At 61.3% G+C, this 20,506-nt stretch overlaps 1 protein-coding gene across 1 annotated transcript in view; it reads left to right on the top strand.

The window, feature by feature from the left end:
• megf8 (multiple EGF-like-domains 8) overlaps positions 1 to 20,506 on the top strand; it is a gene marked incomplete at its 3' end in the record, with an annotated part of 790,270 nt that overhangs the window by 272,677 nt on the left and 497,087 nt on the right. The window contains exons 12-15 of the mRNA XM_041181277.1: positions 7,146 to 7,293; positions 10,980 to 11,143; positions 16,756 to 16,947; positions 19,542 to 19,742. Of these exons, the coding sequence (XP_041037211.1) occupies positions 7,146 to 7,293; positions 10,980 to 11,143; positions 16,756 to 16,947; positions 19,542 to 19,742 (705 nt within the window). The remainder of the gene's footprint in view (positions 1 to 7,145; positions 7,294 to 10,979; positions 11,144 to 16,755; positions 16,948 to 19,541; positions 19,743 to 20,506) is intronic.

Raw genomic sequence — 20,506 nt, 5'->3', positions numbered from 1 at the left:
TTGGTGTTCCAGGCTCCAGTCACTGACAGCCTGTTGTTCTGTATGAGTGTGTGTTGGTGTTCCAGGCTCCAGTCACTGACGGCCTGTTATTCTGTGTGAGTGTGTGTTGGTGTTCCAGGCTCCAGTCACTGACAGCCTGTTATTCTGTGTGTTTGTGTGTGTGTGTGAGTGTGTGTGAGTGTGTGTGCATGTGTTGGTGTTCCAGGCTCCAGTCACTGACGGCCTGTTATTCTGGGTGTGTGAGTGTGTGTGTATGCGTGTGTGTTCGTGTGTTGGTGTTCCAGGCTCCAGTCACTGACGGCCTGTTATTCTGTGTGAGTGTGTGTGTGTGTGTATGCGTGTGTGTGTGTGTGTTGGTGTTCCAGGCTCCAGTCACTGACAGCCTGTTGTTCTGTGTGAGTGTGTGTTGGTGTTCCAGGCTCCAGTCACTGACAGCCTGTTATTCTGTGTGTTTGTGTGTGTTTGTGTGTGTGAGTGTGTGTGAGTGTGTGTGCGTGTGTTGGTGTTCCAGGCTCCAGTCACTGACGGCCTGTTATTCTGTGTGTGTGAGTGTGTGTGTATGCGTGTGTGTGCGTGTGTTGGTGTTCCAGGCTCCAGTCACTGACGGCCTGTTATTCTGTGTGAGTGTGTGTGTGTGTATGCGTGTGTGTGCGTGTGTTGGTGTTCCAGGCTCCAGTCACTGATGGCCTGTTTTTCTGTGAGTGTGTGTTAGTGTTCTGGGCTCCACTCACTGACGGCCTGTTGTTCTGTATGAGTGTGTGTGTGTGTGTGTGTATGTGTTGGTGTTCCAGGCTATAGTCACTGACAGCCTGTTGTTCTGTATGAGTGTGTGTTGGTGTTCCAGGCACCAGTCACTGACGGCCTGTTGTTCTGTGTGAGTGTGTGTGTGTGTGTGTTTGTTGGTGTTCCAGTTTCCAGTCACTGACGGCCTGTTGTTCTGTATGAGTGTGTGTTGGTGTTCCAGGCTCCAGTCACTGACGGCCTGTTATTCTGTGTGAGTGTGTGTGTGTATGCGTGTGTGTGCGTGTGTTGATGTTCCAGGCTCCAGTCACTGACGGCCTGTTGTTCTGTGTGAGTGTGTGTGTGTGTGTTGTGGTGTTTCAGGCTCCAGTCACTGACAGCCTGTTGTTCTGTATGAGTGTGTGTTGGTGTTCCAGGCTCCAGTCACTGACGGCCTGTTATTCTGTGTGTGTGTGTGAGAGTGTGTGAGTGTTTGCGTGTGTGTGCGTGTGTTGGTGTTCCAGGCTCCAGTCACTGACGGCCTGTAATTCTGTGTGTTTGTGTGTGTGTGAGTGTGTGTGTGTATGCGTGTGTGTGCGTGTGTTGGTGTTCCAGGCTCCAGTCACTGACGGCCTGTTATTCTGTGTGTTTGTGTGTTTGAGTGTGTGTGAGTGTGTCTGTATGCGTGTGTGTGCGTGTGTTGGTGTTCCAGGCTCCACTCACTGACAGCCTGTTGTTTTGTATGAGTGTGTGTTGGTGTTCCAGGCTCCAGTCACTGACGGCCTGTTGTTCTGTGTGAGTGTGTGTGTGCGTTAGTGTTCCAGGCTCCACTCACTGATGGCCTGTTGTTCTATGTGAGTGTGTGTGTTGGTGTTCCAGGCTCCAGTCACTGACAGCCTGTTGTACTGTATGAGTGTGTGTGTTAGTGTTCTGGTCTCCAGTCACTGACGGCCTGTTGTTCTGTGAATGTGTGTATTAGTGTTCCAGGCTGCAGTCATTGACGGCCTGTTGTTCTGTGTGTGTGTTGGTGTTCCAGGCTCCAGTCACTGACGGCCTGTTATTCTGTGTGTGTGAGTGTGTGTGTGAGTGTGTGTGTGAGTGTGTGTGTGTGTGTGTGTGTGTGAGTATGTGTGTGAGTGTGTGTGAGTGTGTGTGTGAGTGTGTGTGTGAGTGTGTGTGTGAGTGTGTGTGTGAGTGTGTGTGTGAGTGTGTGTGTGAGTGTGTGAGTGTGTGTGTGTGTGTGTGAGTGTGTGTGTGAGTGTGTGTGTGAGTGTGTGTGTGTGTGTGTGTGTGTGTGTGTGTGTATGCATGTGTGTGCGTGTGTGTGCGTGTGTTGGTGTTCCAGGCTCCAGTCACTGACGGCCTGTTATTCTGTGTGTTTGTGTGTGTGAGTGTGTGTGTGTGTCTGTATGCATGTGTGTGCGTGTGTTGGTGTTCCAGGCTCCAGTCACTGACGGCCTGTTGTTTTGTGTGAGATTGTGTGTGTGTGTATGCGTGTGTGTGCTTGTGTTGGTGTTCCAGGCTCCAGTCACTGATGGCCTGTTGTTCTGTGTGAGTGTGTGTGGGTGTTAGTGTTCCAGGCTCCAGTCACTGACGGCCTCTTGTCCTCTGTGAGTGTGTGTGTTGGTGTTCCAGGCTCCACTCACTGACGGCCTGTTGTTCTGTGTGTGTGTTAGTGTTCCAGGATCCAGTCACTGACGGCCTGTTGTTCTGTGTGAGTGTATGTGTTGGTGTTCCAGGCTCCCGTCACTGACGGCCTGTTGTTCTGTGTGTGTTGGTGTTCCAGGCTCCAATCACTGACGGCCTGTTGTTCTGTGTGTGTTTGTGTGTGTGTTGGTGTTCCAGGCTCCAGTCACTGACGGCCTGTTGTTCTGTGTGTTGGTGTTCCAGGCTCCAGTCGCTGCTAGCCTGTTGTTCTATGTGTGTGTGTGTGTGTGTGTGTGTGTGTGTGTGTGTGTGTGTGTGTATACTGGTGTTCCAAGCTCCAGTCACTGACGGCCTGTTGTTCTGTGTGAGTGTGTGTGTGCGTTAGTGTTCCAGGCTCCACTCACTGATGGCCTGTTGTTCTATGTGAGTGTGTGTGTTGGTGTTCCAGGCTCCAGTCACTGACGGCCTGTTGTACTGTATGAGTGTGTGTGTTAGTGTTCTGGTCTCCAGTCACTGACGGCCTGTTGTTCTGTGAATGTGTGTATTAGTGTTCCAGGCTGCAGTCATTGACGGCCTGTTTTTCTGTGTGTGTGTTAGTGTTCCAGGCTCCAGTCACTGACGGCCTGTTATTCTGTGTGTGTGAGTGTGTGTGTGAGTGTGTGTGTGAGTGTGTGTGTGAGTGTGTGTGTGAGTGTGTGTGTGAGTGTGTGTGTGAGTGTGTGTGTGAGTGTGTGTGTGAGTGTGTGTGTGAGTGTGTGTGTGAGTGTGTGTGTGTGTGTGTATGCGTGTGTGTGCGTGTGTTGGTGTTCCAGGCTCCAGTCACTGATGGCCTGTTATTCTGTGTGTTTGTGTGTGTGAGTGTGTGTGAGTGTGTCTGTATGCGTGTGTGTGCGTGTGTTGGTGTTCCAGGCTCCAGTCACTGACGGCCTGTTGTTTTGTGCGAGTGTGTGTGTGTATGCGTGTGTGTGCTTGTGTTGGTGTTCCAGGCTCCAGTCACTGATGGCCTGTTGTTCTGTGTGATTGTGTGTGTGTGTTGGTGTTCCAGGCTCCAGTCACTGACTACCTTTTGTTCTGTGTGAGTGTATGTGTTGGTGTTCCAGGCTCCCGTCCCTGACAGCCTGTTGTTCTGTGTGTGTTGGTGTTCCAGGCTCCAATCACTGACGGCCTGTTGTTCTGTGTGTGTTTGTGTGTGTGTTGGTGTTCCAGGCTCCAGTCACTGACGGCCTGTTGTTCTGTGTGTTGGTGTTCCAGGCTCCAGTCGCTGCTAGCCTGTTGTTCTGTGTGTGTGTGTGTGTGTGTGTGTGTGTGTGTGTGTGTGTGTATACTGGTGTTCCAGGCTCCAGTCACTGACGGCCTGTTATTCTGTGTTAGTGTGTGTGTGCGTTAGTGTTCCAGGCTCCACTCACTGATGGCCTGTTGTTCTATGTGAGTGTGTGTGTTGGTGTTCCAGGCTCCAGTCACTGACGGCCTGTTGTACTGTATGAGTGTGTGTGTTAGTGTTTTGGTCTCCGGTCACTGACGGCCTGTTGTTCTGTGAGTGTGTGTGTTAGTGTTCCAGGCTGCAGTCACTGACGGCCTGTTATTCTGTGTGAGTGTGTGTGTGTGTGTATGCGTGTGTTGGTGTTCCAGGCTCCAGTTACTGACGGCCTGTTGTTCTGTATGTGTGTGTGTGTGTTAGTGTTCTGGGCTCCACTCACTGACGGTCTGGTTTTCTGTGTGTGTGTTAGTGTTCTAGGCTCCAATCACTGACGGCCTGTTGTTCTGTGTGTGTGTGTGTTGATGTTCCAGGCTCCAGTCACTGACGGCCTGTTGTTCTGTGTGTTGGTATTCCAGGCTCCAGTCGCTGCTAGCCTGTTCTTCTGTGTGTGTGTATGTGTGTGTTTGTGTGTGTGTGTGTACTGGTGTTCCAGGCTCCAGTCACTGACGGCCTGTTGTTCTGTGTGTGTGTGTGTGTGTGTTAGTGTTCCAGGCTCCAGTCACTGACGGCCTGTTGTTCTGTGTGTGTGTGTGTTGGTGTTCCAGGCTCCAGTCGCTGATAGCCTGTTGTTCTGTGTGTGTGTTAGTGTTCCAGGCTCCAGTCACTGACGGCCTGTTGTCCTCTGTGAGTGTGTGTGTTGGTGTTCCAGGCTCCAGTCACTGACGACTTTTTGTTCTGTGTGTGTTGTTGTTGTTCCAGGCTCCAGTCACTGACGGCCTGTTGTTCTGTGTGTGTTAGTGTTCCAGGCTCCAGTCACTGACGGCCTGTTGTTCTATGTGAGTGTGTGTGTTTTTGTTCCAGGCTCCAGTCACTCACTGCCTGTTGTCCATTGTGTGTGTGTGTTAGTGTTCCAGGCTCCACTCACTGACGGCCTGTTGTTCTGTTTGTGTGTGTGTGTTAGTGTTCCAGGCTCTACTCACTGACGGCCTGTTGTTCTGTGTGTGTGTGTGTGTTAGTGTTCCAGGCTCCAGTCACTGACGGCCTGTTGTTCTTTGTGAGTGTGTGCGTTAGTGTTCCAGGCTCCACTCACTGATGGCCTGTTGTTCTTTGTGAGTGTGTGTGTTGGTGTTCCAGGCTCCAGTTACTGACGGCCTGTTGTACTGTATGAGTGTGTGTGTTAGTGTTCTGGGCTCCACTCACTGACGGCCTGTTGTTCTGTGAGTGTGTGTGTTAGTGTTCTGGGCTCCACTCACTGACGACCTGTTGTTCTGTGAGTGTGTGTGTTAGTGTTCTGGGCTCCACTCACTGACGGCCTGTTGTTCTGTGAGTGTGTGTGTTAGTGTTCCAGGCTGCAGTCATTGACGGCCTGTTGTTCTGTGTGTGTGTTGGTGTTCCAGGCTCCAGTCACTGACGGCCTGTTATTCTGTGTGAGTGTGTGTGTGTGTATGCGTGTGTGTGCGTGTGTTGGTGTTCCAGGCTCCAGTCACTGACGGCCTGTTGTACTGTATGAGTGTGTGTGTTAGTGTTCTGGGCTCCACTCACTGACGGCCTGTTGTTCTGTATGAGTGTGTGTTGGTGTTCCAGGCTCCAGTCACTGATGGCCTGTTATTCTGTGTGAGTGTGTGTGAGAGTGTGTGTATGCGTGTGTGCGCGTGTGTTGGTGTTCCAGGCACCAGTCACTGACGGCCTGTTGTTCTGTATGAGTGTGTGTGTGTGTGTTGGTGTTCCAGGCTCCAGTCACTGACGACCTTTTCTTCTGTGTGTATTGTTCCAGGCTCCAGTCACTGACGGCCTGTTGTTCTGTGTGTGTTAGTGTTCCACGCTCCAGTCACTGACGGCCTGTTGTTCTATGTGATTGTGTGTTGTTGTTGTTCCAGGCTCCAGTCACTGACGGCCTGTTGTTCTTTGTGAGTGTGTGTTGGTGTTCCAGGTTCCAGTCACTGACGGCCTGTTGTACTGTATGAGTGTGTGTGTAAGTGTTCTGTGCTCCACTCACTGACGGCCTGTTGTTCTGTGAGTGTGTGTGTTAGTGTTCCAGGCTGCAGTCACTGACGGCCTGTTGTTCTGTATGAGTGTGTATTGGTGTTCCAGGTTCCAGTCACTGACGGCCTGTTGTACTGTATGAGTGTGTGTGTAAGTGTTCTGTGCTCCACTCACTGACGGCCTGTTGTTCTGTGAGTGTGTGTGTTAGTGTTCCAGGCTGCAGTCATTGACGGCCTGTTGTTCTGTGTGTGTTGGTGTTCCAGGCTCCAGTCACTGACAGCCTGTTGTTCTGTATGAGTGTGTGTTGGTGTTCCAGGCTTCAGTCACTGACGGCCTGTTATTCTGTGTGAGTGTGTGTGTGTATGCGTGTGTGTGCATGTGTTGATGTTCCAGGCTCCAGTCACTGACGGCCTGTTGTTCTGTGTGAGTGTGTGTGTGTGTGTGTGTTGGTGTTCCAGGCTCCAGTCACTGCCTGTTGTTCTGTATGAGTGTGTGTTGGTGTTCCAGGCTCCAGTCACTGACGGCCTGTTATTCTGTGTGTGTGTGCGTGTGTGTGTGTGTGCGTGTGTTGACGTTCCAGGCTCCAGTCACTGACGGCCTGTTGTTCTGTGTGAGTGTGTGTGTGTATGCGTGTGTTGGTGTTCCAGGCTCCAGTCACTGACGGCCTGTTGTTCTGTGTGTGTGTGTGTTAGTGTTCCAGGCTCGTCACTGACGGCCTGTTTTTCATTGTGTGTTGGTGTTCCAAGCTCCAGTCACTGATAGCCTGTTCTGTGTGTATATGTGTGTGTGTGTGTTAGTGTTCCAGGCTCCAGTCACTGACGGCCTGTTGTTCTATGTGAGTGTGTGTGTTGGTGTTCCAGCCTCCAGTCACTGATGGCCTTTTGTTCTGTGTGTGTGTGTGTGTTGGTGTTCCAGGCTCCACTCACTGACGGCCTGTTGTTCTGTGTGATTGTGTGTCTTGGTGTTCCAGGCTCCACTCACTGACGGCCTGTTATTCTGTGTGTGTATGTGAGAGTGTGTGTGTGTATGCGTGTGTGCGCGTGTGTTGGTGTTCCAGGCTCTAGTCACTGACGGCCTGTTATTCTGTGTGAGTGTATGTGTGTGTGTGTGTGAGTGTGTGTGTGTGTGAGTGTGTGTGTGTGTGAGTGTGTGTGTGTGTGTGTGTGTGAGCGTGTGTTGATGTTCCAGGCTCCAGTCACTAACGGCCTGTTGTTCTGTGTGTGTGTGTGTGTGTATGCGTGTGTGTGCGTGTGTTGGTGTTCCAGGCTCCAGTCACTGACGGCCTGTTGTTCTGTGTGAGTGTGTGTGCGTGTGTATGCGTGTGTGTGCGTGTGTTGGTGTTCAGGCTCCAGTCACTGACAGCCTGTTGTTCTCACAGTGTCCCCACGTGGGCTGTCTGGGATTGGCGAAACTTCTTCCAGATTGCCAGTCCTGTTTGGTGTTTGGACAGAGTCGGGTATCACCCCCTCAAGGCCCAGGGTTACTCGGATGGTGTGTTCAGACAGCTGGCTGCCTCCCTGTCACAGGTAAAATGTCCCAATTGTTCAAAGCAAAATAATTGTACTGTTAATTTTATTATAAGCCCTGTGTGTTCTCTGGATGGTTCTGTATCGCTTTCCACCCGTTGTGTGTGTATCAGGAAGCTAGCCTGTAAGTCAGCTCCATGTTTCAGAGATGTCTTTGACTGTCATGGGAACAAGAGACCATTCAGCCCCTTGAACTTGTTCTGCTGATCAGAGAGATAGAAAACCAAAGTACTGCAGATGTTGGAAACTGTAAAGCTGGAATTACTGGGCAGTTCTGGCAGTGTCTATGCAGAGAGAAACAAAGCTAATGCTTCAGGTGGGTCCCCATTCATCAGAACTGAGGGAAAGTGCACGTGTGCAGAGGCTCTGTCTGGCGTGAAGTGAGAGAGTGCAGCAGGCGTCTTGACACTCAGCCGACCATTTCCATCTAGACTGCTGCTACTGCTTGTAGCTCCCCCTGCCAGAAGACCTGCTCTCATGATATGTCACACTCGCCTGCCTTACGCCATCCTCACACGTCCACTATAACCCGTCAGCTCTGCTTCTTTGGAACAGTGCAGCAGGCCGAGGACAAAAAGGTCAGAGTGGGAGCAAGGTGGAGAATCGAAATCGCAGGCGACAGGAAGCTCAGGGTGATAAGTTGCAGACTCGATGCAGGTGTTCTGCAAAGGCAGTCCCCCAGGCGGTGTTTAGCTTTCCCGAAGTAGGGGACACTGCATTGTCAACGGCAAATGGAATATATCGAAAGAAATACACCGAGATTGCTGTTTCGCCTGGCAGGAGCGATGGAGGATTTGGAGTTTCTGTTTCTAATTCATCTTCCTCCATCTCAACTCCAGATGCGGTGTAACTGGAGCCTAACTCCCTCCTCCGTGTTAAACAAAGGCCAACTTGTAAATATATAGCCCTTTGTCATATGAGATGAGATTAGGCTGACGAGGCCTTTATTCACTGGAGTTTAGAAGAGTGAGAGGGGATCTCATTGAAACATATAAAATTCTGACAGGGCTGGACAGACGATGCAGGGATGATGTTTCCTCTGGCTGATGGCTCTAGAACAAGGGGTCACAGTCTCAGGATATGGGGTGGGTCATTTAGCACAGAGATGAGGGGAAACTTTCTCATTCAGAGGGTGGTGAACCTGTGGAATTCTCTGCCACAAGCTGTGGAGGCCAAGTCACTGAATATATTCAAGAAGGAAATAGATTCCTAGACACTGAGGGCATCAAGGGGTACGGGGAGAGAGTGGGAGTACAGCGTTGAGATAGAGCATCAGCCATGATCATATTGAATGGTGGAGCAGGCTCGAAGGGCTGAATGGCCTACTCCTATTTTCCCTGTTTCTATGTCTAAGTTTCATGACGACGGGACATCTTGAAACGCTTTACAACCAATGTAGTACTTTTTCCTTTGATGTGTAGTCACTGTTCTCATGCAGGAAACATGACAGCCAATTTGTACACAGCAAGCTCCCACAAACAGCAAGTCATAATGATCAGCGAAACCTGTACTATGTGATGTTGATTGAAGGATTAACTATTGGCCAGACCACTGGGGATGAGTCCTCCACTGTTCTTCACAATGGTGCCAGAGGATCCTTTATGTCCACAAGACGGGGTCTGAATTTATCTTTTCACCTCTGACAATGCAGCACTCCCTCATTACCGAACTGGAGAATCTGCCTTGATCTTTGGGTTCCAACCCTGGAGTAGCAGACTTGAACCCCCAGAACCTTCGGACTCAGAGAAGAGAGAGTGCTGCCAACGGAGCTGCAGCAGACACCGTATTCCAGGCCACTTGTGGTTGTAGACAAGCATCCCTTCAGCCTTTTTAATTTGATTTTATAGCTGCCTACTGGTTTTTAGCAATTTGTGTGCTCGAGCACCCAAACCCACAAAACCTCACCTCTTTCACTAAGAAAATATTCCATACTTTCCCACATTGAACTCTGCCGGCCACAGTTGTGTCCACTTACTTAATCCTCGATGTCCCTTTCTTAAACCCTGCCCCTATTTGCATCTTCCTGTGCTGCCTAGCTTGATGTCACCTGAAAACTAAGATATGGAACTCGCTATTCCTTCATCCTTCAACCTGACCCAGATCACATTGGGATTGGGTAAATAGGACTGGAGAGATGAACGAGTGGCTCCAAGAGTGGTGTGGGAGAAATGGCTTTCCATTCATGGGACACTGGCACCAGTACTGGGGGAAGTGGAAGATATACCGCTGGGACATCGTGTTGGGACCAGTGTTCTGATGACCTTTGAGAAGGTCCCACATGGGAGAATTATAAAGAAGGCAAATGCACATGGGATACAGGGTAATTTGATAAGGTGGATTCAAAATTGGCTTAGTTGTAGGAGACAGAGGGTGATGACAGAAGGATGCTTTAGTGACTGGAAGCCAGTGTCTAGTGGCGTACCACAGGGATCTGTGCTGGGTCCCCTATTATTTGTCATTTATATAAACAACATAGATGATAATGTGGGGGGTAGGATTAGTAAGTGTGCGGATGACACAAAGATTGGCCGGGTGGTTAACAGGGAGGTTGAGTGTCTTGGGCTACAGTAAGATATAGACGGGATGGTCAAATGGGAAGAAAAGTGGCTGATGGAATTTAACCCTGAAAAGAGTGAGGTGATACACTTTGGAAGGAGTAATTTGACAAGGAAGTATTCAATGAACGGCATGACACTAGGAAATTCTGAGGAACAAAGGGACCTTGGTGTGTGTGTCCATAGATCTCTGAAGGCGGAGGGGCATGTTAGTGGGGTGGTGAAAAAGGCATCTGGTACACTTGCCTTTATCAATCGAGGCATAGATTACAAAAGTAGGGAGGTCATGTTGGAGTTGTATAGAGCCTTGGTGAGGCCACAGCTGGAGTACTCTGTGCAGTTCTGGTCACCACATTATAGGATGTGATTGCACTGGAGAGGGTGCAGAGGAGATTCACCAGGATGTTGCCTGGGATGAAACATTGAAGTTATGAAGAGAGGTTGGATAGACTTGGGTTGTTTTCGTTGGAGCAGAGAAGACTGAGGGGTGACCTGATCGAGGTGTACAAGATTATGAGGGGCATGGACAGGGTGGATAGGGAGCAGCTGTTCCCCTTGGTTGAAGGGTCAATCACAAGGGGGCATAAGATCAAGGTGAGGGGCAGGAGGTTTAGGGGGGATGTGAGGAAAAACTTTTTTACCCAGAGGGTGGTGATGGTCTGGAATGCGCTGCCTGGGAGGGTGGTGGAGGCGAGTTTCCTCACATCCTTTAAAAAGTACCTGGATGAGCACTTGGCACATCAGAACATTCAAGGCTATGGTCCAAGTGTTGGTAAATGGGATTAGGTAGGTAGGTCAGGTGTTTCTCACCTGTCGGTGCAGACTCGATGGGTCACTTCTGCACTGTGATTCTGAGTCGTGTAACTGGGGCTATTATCGCACTGCTTCTCACTTGCTGTCTTAAAGGCTGTCATAATGATCTGGGATCTCTCCATAGAGCATGGATCCAGTGTCCAAACTGATCCAGGATCTCTCTTTTGAGCAATGATCCAGTGTCTAAACTGATCCGGGCTCTTTCCATGGAACAGTGAAGCAGTGATTGAGCTGTTCTGGGATCTTGTGAGCTAGTCATCGATGGGTAGTCCACTCGTGCTGAGTATTGTGTGATTGGTGCTTCTGATCTCTCTCCAGATCAACACAAGTGTCAGGTGGAGCCAGTGTCCGGGATCTACGGCTGGTGGGGATCAGAAACGACCTTCATCACAGCACTGGAACAGTGTCAGAGATTAAACTTCATGCCTGGTCTCCACCTGGTGACGTACATGCAGCCTCGGAACAACTCACAGCCTGACAAAGTTAGCAATGTGGCCAGTTCAGGAACCGCTCAGACTCAAATCACTGTACCCAGCTCCCCGCGGGAACCCCCCACCCAGCTCCCCGCGGGAACCCCCCACCCAGCTCCCCGCGGGAACCCCCCACCCAGCTCCCCGCGGGAACCCCCCCACCCAGCTCCCCGCGGGAACCCCCCACCCAGCTCCCCGCGGGAACCCCCCACCCAGCTCCCCGCGGGAACCCCCCCACCCAGCTCCCTGCGGGATCACACCGCGGGATCCGCCCACCCAGCTCCCCGCGGGATCCCCCCACCCAGCTCCCCGCGGGATCCCCCCACCCAGCTCCCTGCGGGATCACACCGCGGGATCCCCCCACCCAGCTCCCCGCGGGATCCCCCCACCCAGCTCCCCACGGGATCCCCCCACCCAGCTCCCTGCGGGATCACACCACGGGATCCCCCCACCCAGCTCCCTGCGGGATCACACCGCGGGATCCCCCCACCCAGCTCCCCGCGGGATCCCCAAACCCAGCTCCCCGCGGGATCACACCGCGGGATCCCCCCACCCAGCTCCCCGCGGGAACCCCCCCACCCAGCTCCCCGCGGGATCACACCGCGGGATCCCCCCACCCAGCTCCCCGCGGGAACCCCCCCACCCAGCTCCCCGCGGGATCCCCCCACCCAGCTCCCCGTGGGAACCCCCCACCCAGCTCCCCGCAGGATCCCCCCACCCAGCTCCCCGCAGGATCCCCCCACCCAGCTCCCCGCGGGAACCCCCCCACCCAGCTCCCCGCGGGATCACACTGCGGGATCCCCCCACCCAGCTCCCCGCGGGAACCCCCCCACCCAGCTCCCCGCGGGATCACACCGCGGGATCCCCCCACCCAGCTCCCCGCAGGATCCCCCCACCCAGCTCCCCGCAGGATCCCCCCACCCAGCTCCCCGCGGGAACCCCCCCACCCAGCTCCCCGCAGGATCCCCCCACCCAGCTCCCCGCGGGATCCCCCCACCCAGCTCCCACGGATCCCCCCCACCCAGCTCCCGCAGGATCCCCCACCAGCTCCCGCGGGATCCCCCCACCCAGCTCCCCGCAGGATCCCCCCACCCAGCTCCCCGCGGGATCCCCCCCACCCAGCTCCCCGCGGGATCCCCCCCACCCAGCTCCCCGCGGGATCCCCCCCACCCAGCTCCCCACGGGATCCCCCCCACCCAGCTCCCCGCGGGAACCCCCCACCCAGCTCCCCGCGGGAACCCCCCCACCCAGCTCCCCGCAGGATCCCCCCACCCAGCTCCCCGCGGGAACCCCCCCACCCAGCTCCCCGCAGGATCCCCCCACCCAGCTCCCCGCGGGATCCCCCCCACCCAGCTCCCCGCGGGATCCCCCCCACCCAGCTCCCCGCGGGATCCCCCCCACCCAGCTCCCCGCGGGATCCCCCCCACCCAGCTCCCCGCGGGATCCCCCCACCCAGCTCCCTGCGAGTTCCCCCCCACCCAGCTCCCCGCGGGATCCCCCCACCCAGCTCCCCGCGGGAACCCCCCCACCCAGCTCCCCGCGGGATCACACCGCGGGATCCCCCCACCCAGCTCCCCGCAGGATCCCCCCACCCAGCTCCCCGCGGGATCCCCCCACCCAGCTCCCCGCGGGAAACCCCCCCACCCAGCTCCCCGCGGGAAACCCCCCCACCCAGCTCCCCGCAGGATCCCCCCACCCAGCTCCCCGCGGGATCCCCCCACCCAGCTCCCCGCGGGATCCCCCCACCCAGCTCCCCGCGGGATCCCCCCACCCAGCTCCCCGCGGGTATCCCCTGGCCCCCTGTCTGTAAGACCACCCCCTTCCCCCCACCACAGCCACGGGCCTACCCCACCCACCCCCTACAATGGGATCTTCCCCATAAACCACCCCCAGCCACGGGATCACCCCACCCCCTTCTCCGCCCATTGCTCCCTGCTTCCTCCCCTCTGGCTGTTTCCCCTCCCACTCCATTTCCCTCCCTCTTACTACACTCCTCCTCCTCCTCCCTCCCACCTCCTCCTCCTCCCTCCCACCTCCTCCTCCTCCTCCCTCCCTCCCACCTCCTCCTCCTCCCTCCCACCTCCTCCTCCTCCTCCCTCCCACCTCCTCCTCCTCCTCCCTCCCTCCCACCTCCTCCTCCTCCCTCCCACCTCCTCCTCCTCCTCGTTCCTCCCACCTCCTCGCTCCCTCCCACCTCCTCCCTCCCTCCCACCTCCTCCTCCTCCCTCCCACCTCCTCCTCCTCCTCCTCCTCCCTCCCTCCCACCTCCTCCTCCTCCCTCCCACCTCCTCCTCCTCCTCCCTCCCTCCCACCTCCTCCTCCTCCTCCCTCCCTCCCACCTCCTCCTCCTCCACCCTCCCTCCCACCTCCTCCTCCTCGTTCCCTCCCACCTCCTCGCTCCCTCCCACCTCCTCCCTCCCTCGCACCTCCTCCTCCCCCCCACCTCCTCCTCCCCCCTCCCACCTCCTCCCCCCCACCTCCTCGCTCCCTCCCACCTACTCCTCCCCCCTCCCACCTCCTCCCCCCCACCTCCTCGCTCCCTCCCACCTACTCCTCCTCACTCCCTCCCACCTCCTCGCTCCCTCCCACCTCCTCGCTCCCTCCCACCTCCACACTCCCTCCCACCTCCTCCTCCTTCCTCCCACCTCCTCCCTCCTCCCTCCCTCCCACCTCCTCCTCCCCCTCCCACCTCCTCCCCCTCCCACCTCCTCCCCCTCTCACCTCCTCATTCCCTCCCTCCTCCTCATTCCCTCCCACCTCCTCCCTCCCACCTCCTCCTCCCTCCCTCCCACCTCCTCCTCCCTCCCTCCCACCTCCTCCTCCTTGCTCCCTCCCACCTCCTCGCTCCCTCCCACCTCCTCGCTCCCTCCCACCTCCTTGCTCCCTCCCACCTCCTCGTTCCCTCCCACCTCCTCGTTCCCTCCCACCTCCTCGTTCCCTCCCACCTCCTCGTTCCCTCCCACCTCCTCGCTTCCTCCCACCTCCCACCTCCTCCTCCCACCTCCCACCTCCTCCTCCTTCCTCCCACCTCCTCCTCCTTCCTCCCACCTCCTCCTCCTTCCTCCCACCTCCTCCTCCTTCCTCCCACCTCCTCCTCCTTCTCCCTCCCTCCCACCTCTTCGCTCCCACCCACCTCCTCCTCCTTCCTCCCACCTCCTCCCTCCCTCCCACCTCCTCCTCCTCCTCCCTCCCTCCCACCTCTTCGCTCCCACCCACCTCCTCCTCCTTCCTCCCACCTCCTCCCTCCCTCCCACCTCCTCCTGCTCCCTCCCACCTCCTTCTCCTCCCACCTCCTCCTCCTCCCTCCCACCTCCTCCCTCCCTCCCACCTCCTCCTCCTCCTCCCCCTCCTCCTCCTCCTCCTCCCCCTCCCATCTCCTTGCTCCCTCCTGCTCCTCCTCCTCCTACTCCCTCCCACCTCCTCCTACTCCCTCCCACCTCCTCCTACTCCCTCCCACCTCCTCCTCCTCCCTCCCACCTCCTCCTCCCTCCTTCCCACCTCCTCCTCCTTCCCTCCCTCCCACCTCCTCCTCCCACCTCCTTCTCCCTCCCTCCCACCTCCTCCTCCCTCCTTCCCTTCTCCTCCTCCCTCACTCCCACCTCCTCCTCTTCCCTCCCACCTCCTCCTCGCTCCCTCCCACCTATTCGCTCCCTCCCACCTCCTCCTCCTTCCTCCCACCTCCTCTCTCCCTCCCACCTCCTCCCTCCCTCCCACCTCCTCCCTCCCACCTCCTCCCTCCCACCTCCTCCCTCCCACCTCCTCCCTCCCACCTCCTCCCTCCCTCCCACCTCCTCCTCCCTCCCACCTCCTCCTCCTCTTCCCTCCCACCTCCTCCTCCTCTTCCCTCCCACCTCCTCCTCCTCTTCCCTCCCACCTCCTCCTCGCTCCCTCCCACCTACTCGCTCCCTCCCACCTCCTCCTCCTCCCTCCCACCTCCTCCTCCTCCTCCCCCTCCTCCTCCTCCTCCCTCCCACCACCTCCTCCTCCCTCCCACCACCTCCTCCTCCCCCTCCCATCTCCTCGCTCCCTCCTGCTCCTCCTCCTCCTCCTCCCTCCCACCTCCTCCTCCTCCCTCCCACCTCCTCCTCCTTCCCTCCCTCCCTCCCACCTCCTCCTCCCACCTCCTCCTCCCCCTCCTCCTCCTCCCCCTCCTCCTCCTCCTCCCTCCCACCTCCTCCTCCTCCCTCCCACCACCTCCTCCTCCCTCCCACCACCTCCTCCTCCCCCTCCCATCTCCTCGCTCCCTCCTGCTCCTCCTCCTCCTCCTCCCTCCCACCTCCTCCTCCTCCCTCCCACCTCCTCCTCCTTCCCTCCCTCCCTCCTACCTCCTCCTCCCACCTCCTCCTCCCCCTCCCACCTCCTCCTCCCTCCCTCCCTTCTCCTCCTCCCTCCCTCCCACCTCCTCCTCTTCCCTCCCACCTCCTCCTCGCTCCCTCCCACCTATTCGCTCCCTCCCACCTCCTCCTCCTTCCTCCCACCTTCTCCCTCCCTCCCACCTCCTCCCTCCCTCCCACCTCCTCCCCCCCACCTCCTCCCTCCCTCCCACCTCCTCCTCCCTCCCTCCCACCTCCTCCTCCTCTTCCCTCCCACCTCCTCCTCCTCTTCCCTCCCACCTCCTCCTCCTCTTCCCTCCCACCTCCTCCTCGCTCCCTCCCACCTACTCGCTCCCTCCCACCTACTCGCTCCCTCCCACCTCCTCCTGCTCCCCCCCACCTCCTCCCTCCCTCCCACCTCCTCCCTCCCACCTCCTCCCTCCCTCCCACCTCTTCCCCCCCACCTCCTCCATCCCTCCCACCTCCTCCATCCCTCCCACCTCCTCCATCCCTCCCACCTCCTCCTCTCCCTTCCACCTCCTCGCTTCCTCCCTCCCTCCCTCCCACCTCCTCCCTACCTCCCTCCCACCTCCTCCCTCCCACCTCCTCCTCCACCCTCCCACCACCTCTTCCTCCTCCCTCCCACCTCCTCCCTCCCTCCCACCTCCTCCTCCTCCCTCCCTCCCACCTCCTCCTCCCTCCCTCCTCCTCTTCCCTCCCCCCTCCTCCCCCCCACCTCCTCCTCCCTCCGTCCCTTCTCCTCCTCCCTCCCACCTCCTCCCTCCCTCCCTCCCCTCCCTCCCACCTCCTCCTCCACCCTCCCACCACCTCCTCCTCCCCCTCCCACCTCCTTCCTCCCTCCCACCTCCTCCCTCCCTCCCACCTCCTCCTTCTCCCTCCCTCTCACCTCCTCCCTCCCTCCCTCCTCCTCCTCCCTCCCTCCCACCTCCTCTTCCCTCCCACCTCCTCTTCCCTCCCACCTCCTCTTCCCTCCCACCTCCTCTTCCCTCCCACCTCCTCCTCGCTCCCACCTCCTCCTCGCTCCCACCTCCTCCTCCCCTCCTCCTCCTCCTCCCCTCCTCCTCCTCCCACCTCCTTCTCCTCCCTTCTACCTCCTCCCCCTCCTCCCTCCCACCCACCTCGTCTCCCCTTGGCCCCCCCCCACCCCCCCCATTCTCTCCCAGACTCCCTCCTTGTCTTCCCCCTCCCCCCTCAGTCTCCTCCCTTTCCTCCTTTGTCTCGCCCTCCCCTCCACCTCTTTCTCTGTGTCGGGTGCTCCCTCTGACGCTGCCTGTCCTGTCTCCTCCACAGGTTGAGATTAGCATGAAACCGACGTTTGTCCAGAACCCGAGTGTGGAGCTGGACGTGGTGATGGTCTTTCAGGGTTTCATTTATCCACTCTTTGACTCGCCTGCTCCTTCAGACAGCGTCCAGGTGAAGGTGCAGCTTCAGCGCTTGAATGTTGTGGCGAAGATAGGACGCACGGCCAACAGCTTAGAGATGGTGAGCAACAGGCCCATTACTGGGAATGGGAAGTTAGAGAGGAGAAGCAGAGGTGGCTGGGCCGGGAGAGTTGAGGGATGGGGGGGCGGGGAGAGGGCGAGGGGCGAGGTGGGGCGGGGAGAGGGCGAGGGGCGAGGTGGGGCGGGGAGAGGGCGAGGGGCGAGGTGGGGCGGGGAGAGGGCGAGGGGCGAGGTGGGGCGGGGAGAGGGCGAGGGGCGAGGTGGGGCGGGGAGAGGGCGAGGGGCGAGGTGGGGTGGGGAGAGGGTGGGGAGAGGGCGGGGAGAGGGCGGGGAGAGGGTGGGGTGGGGTGGGGAGAGGCGGGGTGGGGTGGGGAGAGGCGGGGTGGGGTGGGGTGGGGTGGGGAGAGGCGGGGTGGGGTGGGGAGAGGCGGGGTGGGGTGGGGTGGGGTGGGGAGAGGCGGGGTGGGGTGGGGTGGGGAGAGGCGGGGTGGGGTGAGGTGGGGAGAGGCGGGGTGGGGTGGGGAGAGGCGGGGTGGGGTGAGGTGGGGAGAGGCGGGGTGGGGTGGGGTGAGGTGGGGAGAGGGCGAGGTGGGGTGGGGAGAGGTGGGGTGAGGGTGGGGTGGGGGTGGGGTGGGGTGGGGTGAGGTGGGGAGAGGCGGGGTGGGGTGGGGTGGGGTGGGGAGAGGGCGAGGTGGGGTGGGGTGGGGTGGGGTGGGGTGGGGAGAGGCGGGGTGGGGTGGGGTGAGGGTGGGGTGGGGTGGGGTGGGGAGAGGTGGGGTGGGGTGGGGTGGGGAGAGGCGGGGTGGGGTGGGGTGGGGTGAGGTGGGGAGAGGGCGAGGTGGGGTGGGGTGAGGTGGGGTGGGGTGGGGTGGGGAGAGGCGGGGTGGGGTGGGGTGGGGAGAGGCGGGGTGGGGTGGGGTGGGGTGAGGTGGGGTGGGGTGAGGTGGGGTGGGGTGAGGTGGGGTGGGGTGGGGTGGGGGGGGGGGGGGGGGGGGGGGGGGGGGGGGGGGGGGGGGGGGGGGGGGGGGGTGGGGGGGGGGGGGGGGGGGGGGGGGGGGGGGGGGGGGGGGGGGGGGGGGGGGGGGGGGGGGGGGGGGGGGGTGGGGGGGGGGGGGGGGGGGGGGGGGGGGGGGGGGGGGGGGGGGGGGGGGGGGGGGGGGGGGGGGGGGGGGGGGGGGGGGGGGGGGGGGGGGGGGGGGGGGGGGGGGGGGGGGGGGGGGGTGGGGGGGGGGGGGGGGGGGGGGGGGGGGGGGGGGGGGGGGGGGGGGGGGGGGGGGGGGGGGGGGGGGGGTGGGGGGGGGGGGGGGGGGGGGGGGGGGGGGGGGGGGGGGGGGTGGGGGGGGGGGGGGGGGGGGGGGGGGGGGGGGGGGGGGGGGGGGGGGGGGGGGGGGGGGGGGGGGGGGGGGGGGGGGGGGGGGGGGGGGGGGGGGGGGGGGGGGGGGGGGGGGGGGGGGGGGGGGGGGGTGGGGGGGGGGGGGGGGGTGGGGGGGGGGGGGGGGGGGGGGGGGGGGGGGGGGGTGGGGGGGGGGGGGGGGGGGGGGGGGGGGGGGGGGGGGGGGGGGGGGGGGGGGGGGGGGGGGGGGGGGGGGGGGGGGGGGGTGGGGGGGGGGGGGGGGGGGGGGGGGGGGGGGGGGGGGGGGGGGGGGGGGGGGGGGGGGGGGGGGGGGGGGGGGGGGGGGGGGGGGGGGGGGGGGGGGGGGGGGGGGGGGGGGGGGGGGGGGGGGGGGGGGGGGTGGGGGGGGGGGGGGGGGGGGGGGGGGGGGGGGGGGGGGGGGGGGGGGGGGGGGGGGGGGGGGGGGGGGGGGGGGGGGGGGGGGGGGGGGGGGGGGGGGGGGGGGGGGGGGGGGGGGGGGGGGGGGGGGGGGGGGGGGGGGGGGGGGGGGGGGTGGGGGGGGGGGGGGGGGGGGGGTGGGGGGGGGGGGGGGGGGGGGGGGGGGGTGGGGTGGGGTGGGGGTGGGGTGGGGTGAGGGTGGGGAGAGGTGGGGTGGGGGTGGGGTGGGGTGGGGAGAGGTGGGGTGAGGGTGGGGTGGGGTGGGGTGGGGTGGGGTGGGGAGAGGTGGGGTGAGGGTGGGGAGAGGTGGGGTGGGGAGAGGTGGGGTGAGGGTGGGGAGAGGTGGGGTGGGGTGAGGTGGGGTGGGGTGGGGAGAGGTGGGGTGGGGTGGGGAGAGGTGGGGTGGGGAGAGGTGGGGTGAGGGTGGGGAGAGGTGGGGTGGGGTTGGGGTGGGGTGGGGAGAGGTGGGGTGAGGGTGGGGAGAGGTGGGGTGGGGTGAGGGTGAGGTGGGGTGAGGGTGGGGTGAGGGTGAGGGTGGGGTGGGGTGAGGGTGAGGGTGAGGGTGGGGTGGGGTGAGGGTGAGGGTGGGGTGGGGTGAGGGTGAGGGTGAGGGTGGGGTGGGGTGAGGGTGAGGGTGAGGGTGGGGTGGGGTGAGGGTGAGGTGGGGTGAGGGTGGGGTGAGGGTGAGGGTGGGGTTGGGGTGGGGTGGGGAGAGGTGGGGTGGGGTGGGGTGGGGATGGTAGCCAGTGAGGGGAATTGTCTGGGCTTTGAGATCTTCCTGGGCTGGGATGTGACAGACGGGAGGGTGATGTCTAGAGTCATCAGGTGACCTGCTCACTCCCTGTTCTCTTCCCTTTGGACAGGAAGAGGTTGGGCACTGGGCTGGTCAACCAGAAAAGGAGACTCGACTCCTGCAGAGAAATAGTGGAGACCGACTATTCCCCAACCTTGAACGTGGGAAGAAGTACACAATCCGCCTGGAGGGCTCGCTCAATAACTCAGGCAATGGGCAGACCAGTGAGATGACACTCACCTGGGAGCGGTCCAACATTGTGGACATATCAGTGAGTACCGGGTTACTACACCGCCTGTCCGTGTTGCTGGGAAGGTGTGTGAGGGTGACTGGGTGGAGAGGCAGCAGGTCTCTGCATGTGCGTCTGGGCGGCCTGTGCGTCTGGGCGGGACACGGGCCCGGGTGGGGGGTGGGGGCCGAGTGGGGGCGGGGGTGGGGGTGGGGGGTGGGGGCGGGGGTCCCGGGTGGGGGTGGGGGTCCCGGGTGGGGGTGGGGGCGGGGGTCCCGGGTGGGGGCGGGGGGTCCCGGGTGGGGGTGGGGATCCCGGGTGGGGGTGGGGGTGGGGGTCCCGGGTGGGGGGTGGTGGGGGTGGGGGTCCCGGGTGGGGGGTGGTGGGGGTGGGGGTCCCGGGTGGGGGTCCCGGGTGGGGGTCCTGGGTGGGGGTGGGGGCGGGGGTCCCGGGTGGGGGCGGGGGTCCCGGGTGGGGGCGGGGGTCCCGGGTGGGGGTGGGGGTGGGGGTCCCGGGTGGGGGGTGGTGGGGGTGGGGGTCCCGGGTGGGGGTCCCGGGTGGGGGTCCCGGGTGGGGGTGGGGGTCCCGGGTGGGGGTGGGGGTCCCGGGTGGGGGTGGGGGTGGGGGTCCCGGGTGGGGGGTGGTGGGGGTGGGGGTCCCGGGTGGGGCTCCCGGGTGGGGGTCCCGGGTGGGGGTGGGGGTCCCGGGTGGGGGTGGGGGTGGGGGTGGGGGTCCCGGGTGGGGGGTGGTGGGGGTGGGGGTCCCGGGTGGGGCTCCCGGGTGGGGGTCCCGGGGGGGGTGGGGGT

Source organism: Carcharodon carcharias (assembly GCF_017639515.1).
Source record: "Carcharodon carcharias isolate sCarCar2 chromosome 29 unlocalized genomic scaffold, sCarCar2.pri SUPER_29_unloc_7, whole genome shotgun sequence".
Classification (NCBI taxonomy): domain Eukaryota; kingdom Metazoa; phylum Chordata; class Chondrichthyes; order Lamniformes; family Lamnidae; genus Carcharodon; species Carcharodon carcharias.
The sequence above is the reverse complement of the archived record's forward strand: the minus strand, read 5'-3'. Positions and strand labels throughout refer to the sequence as shown.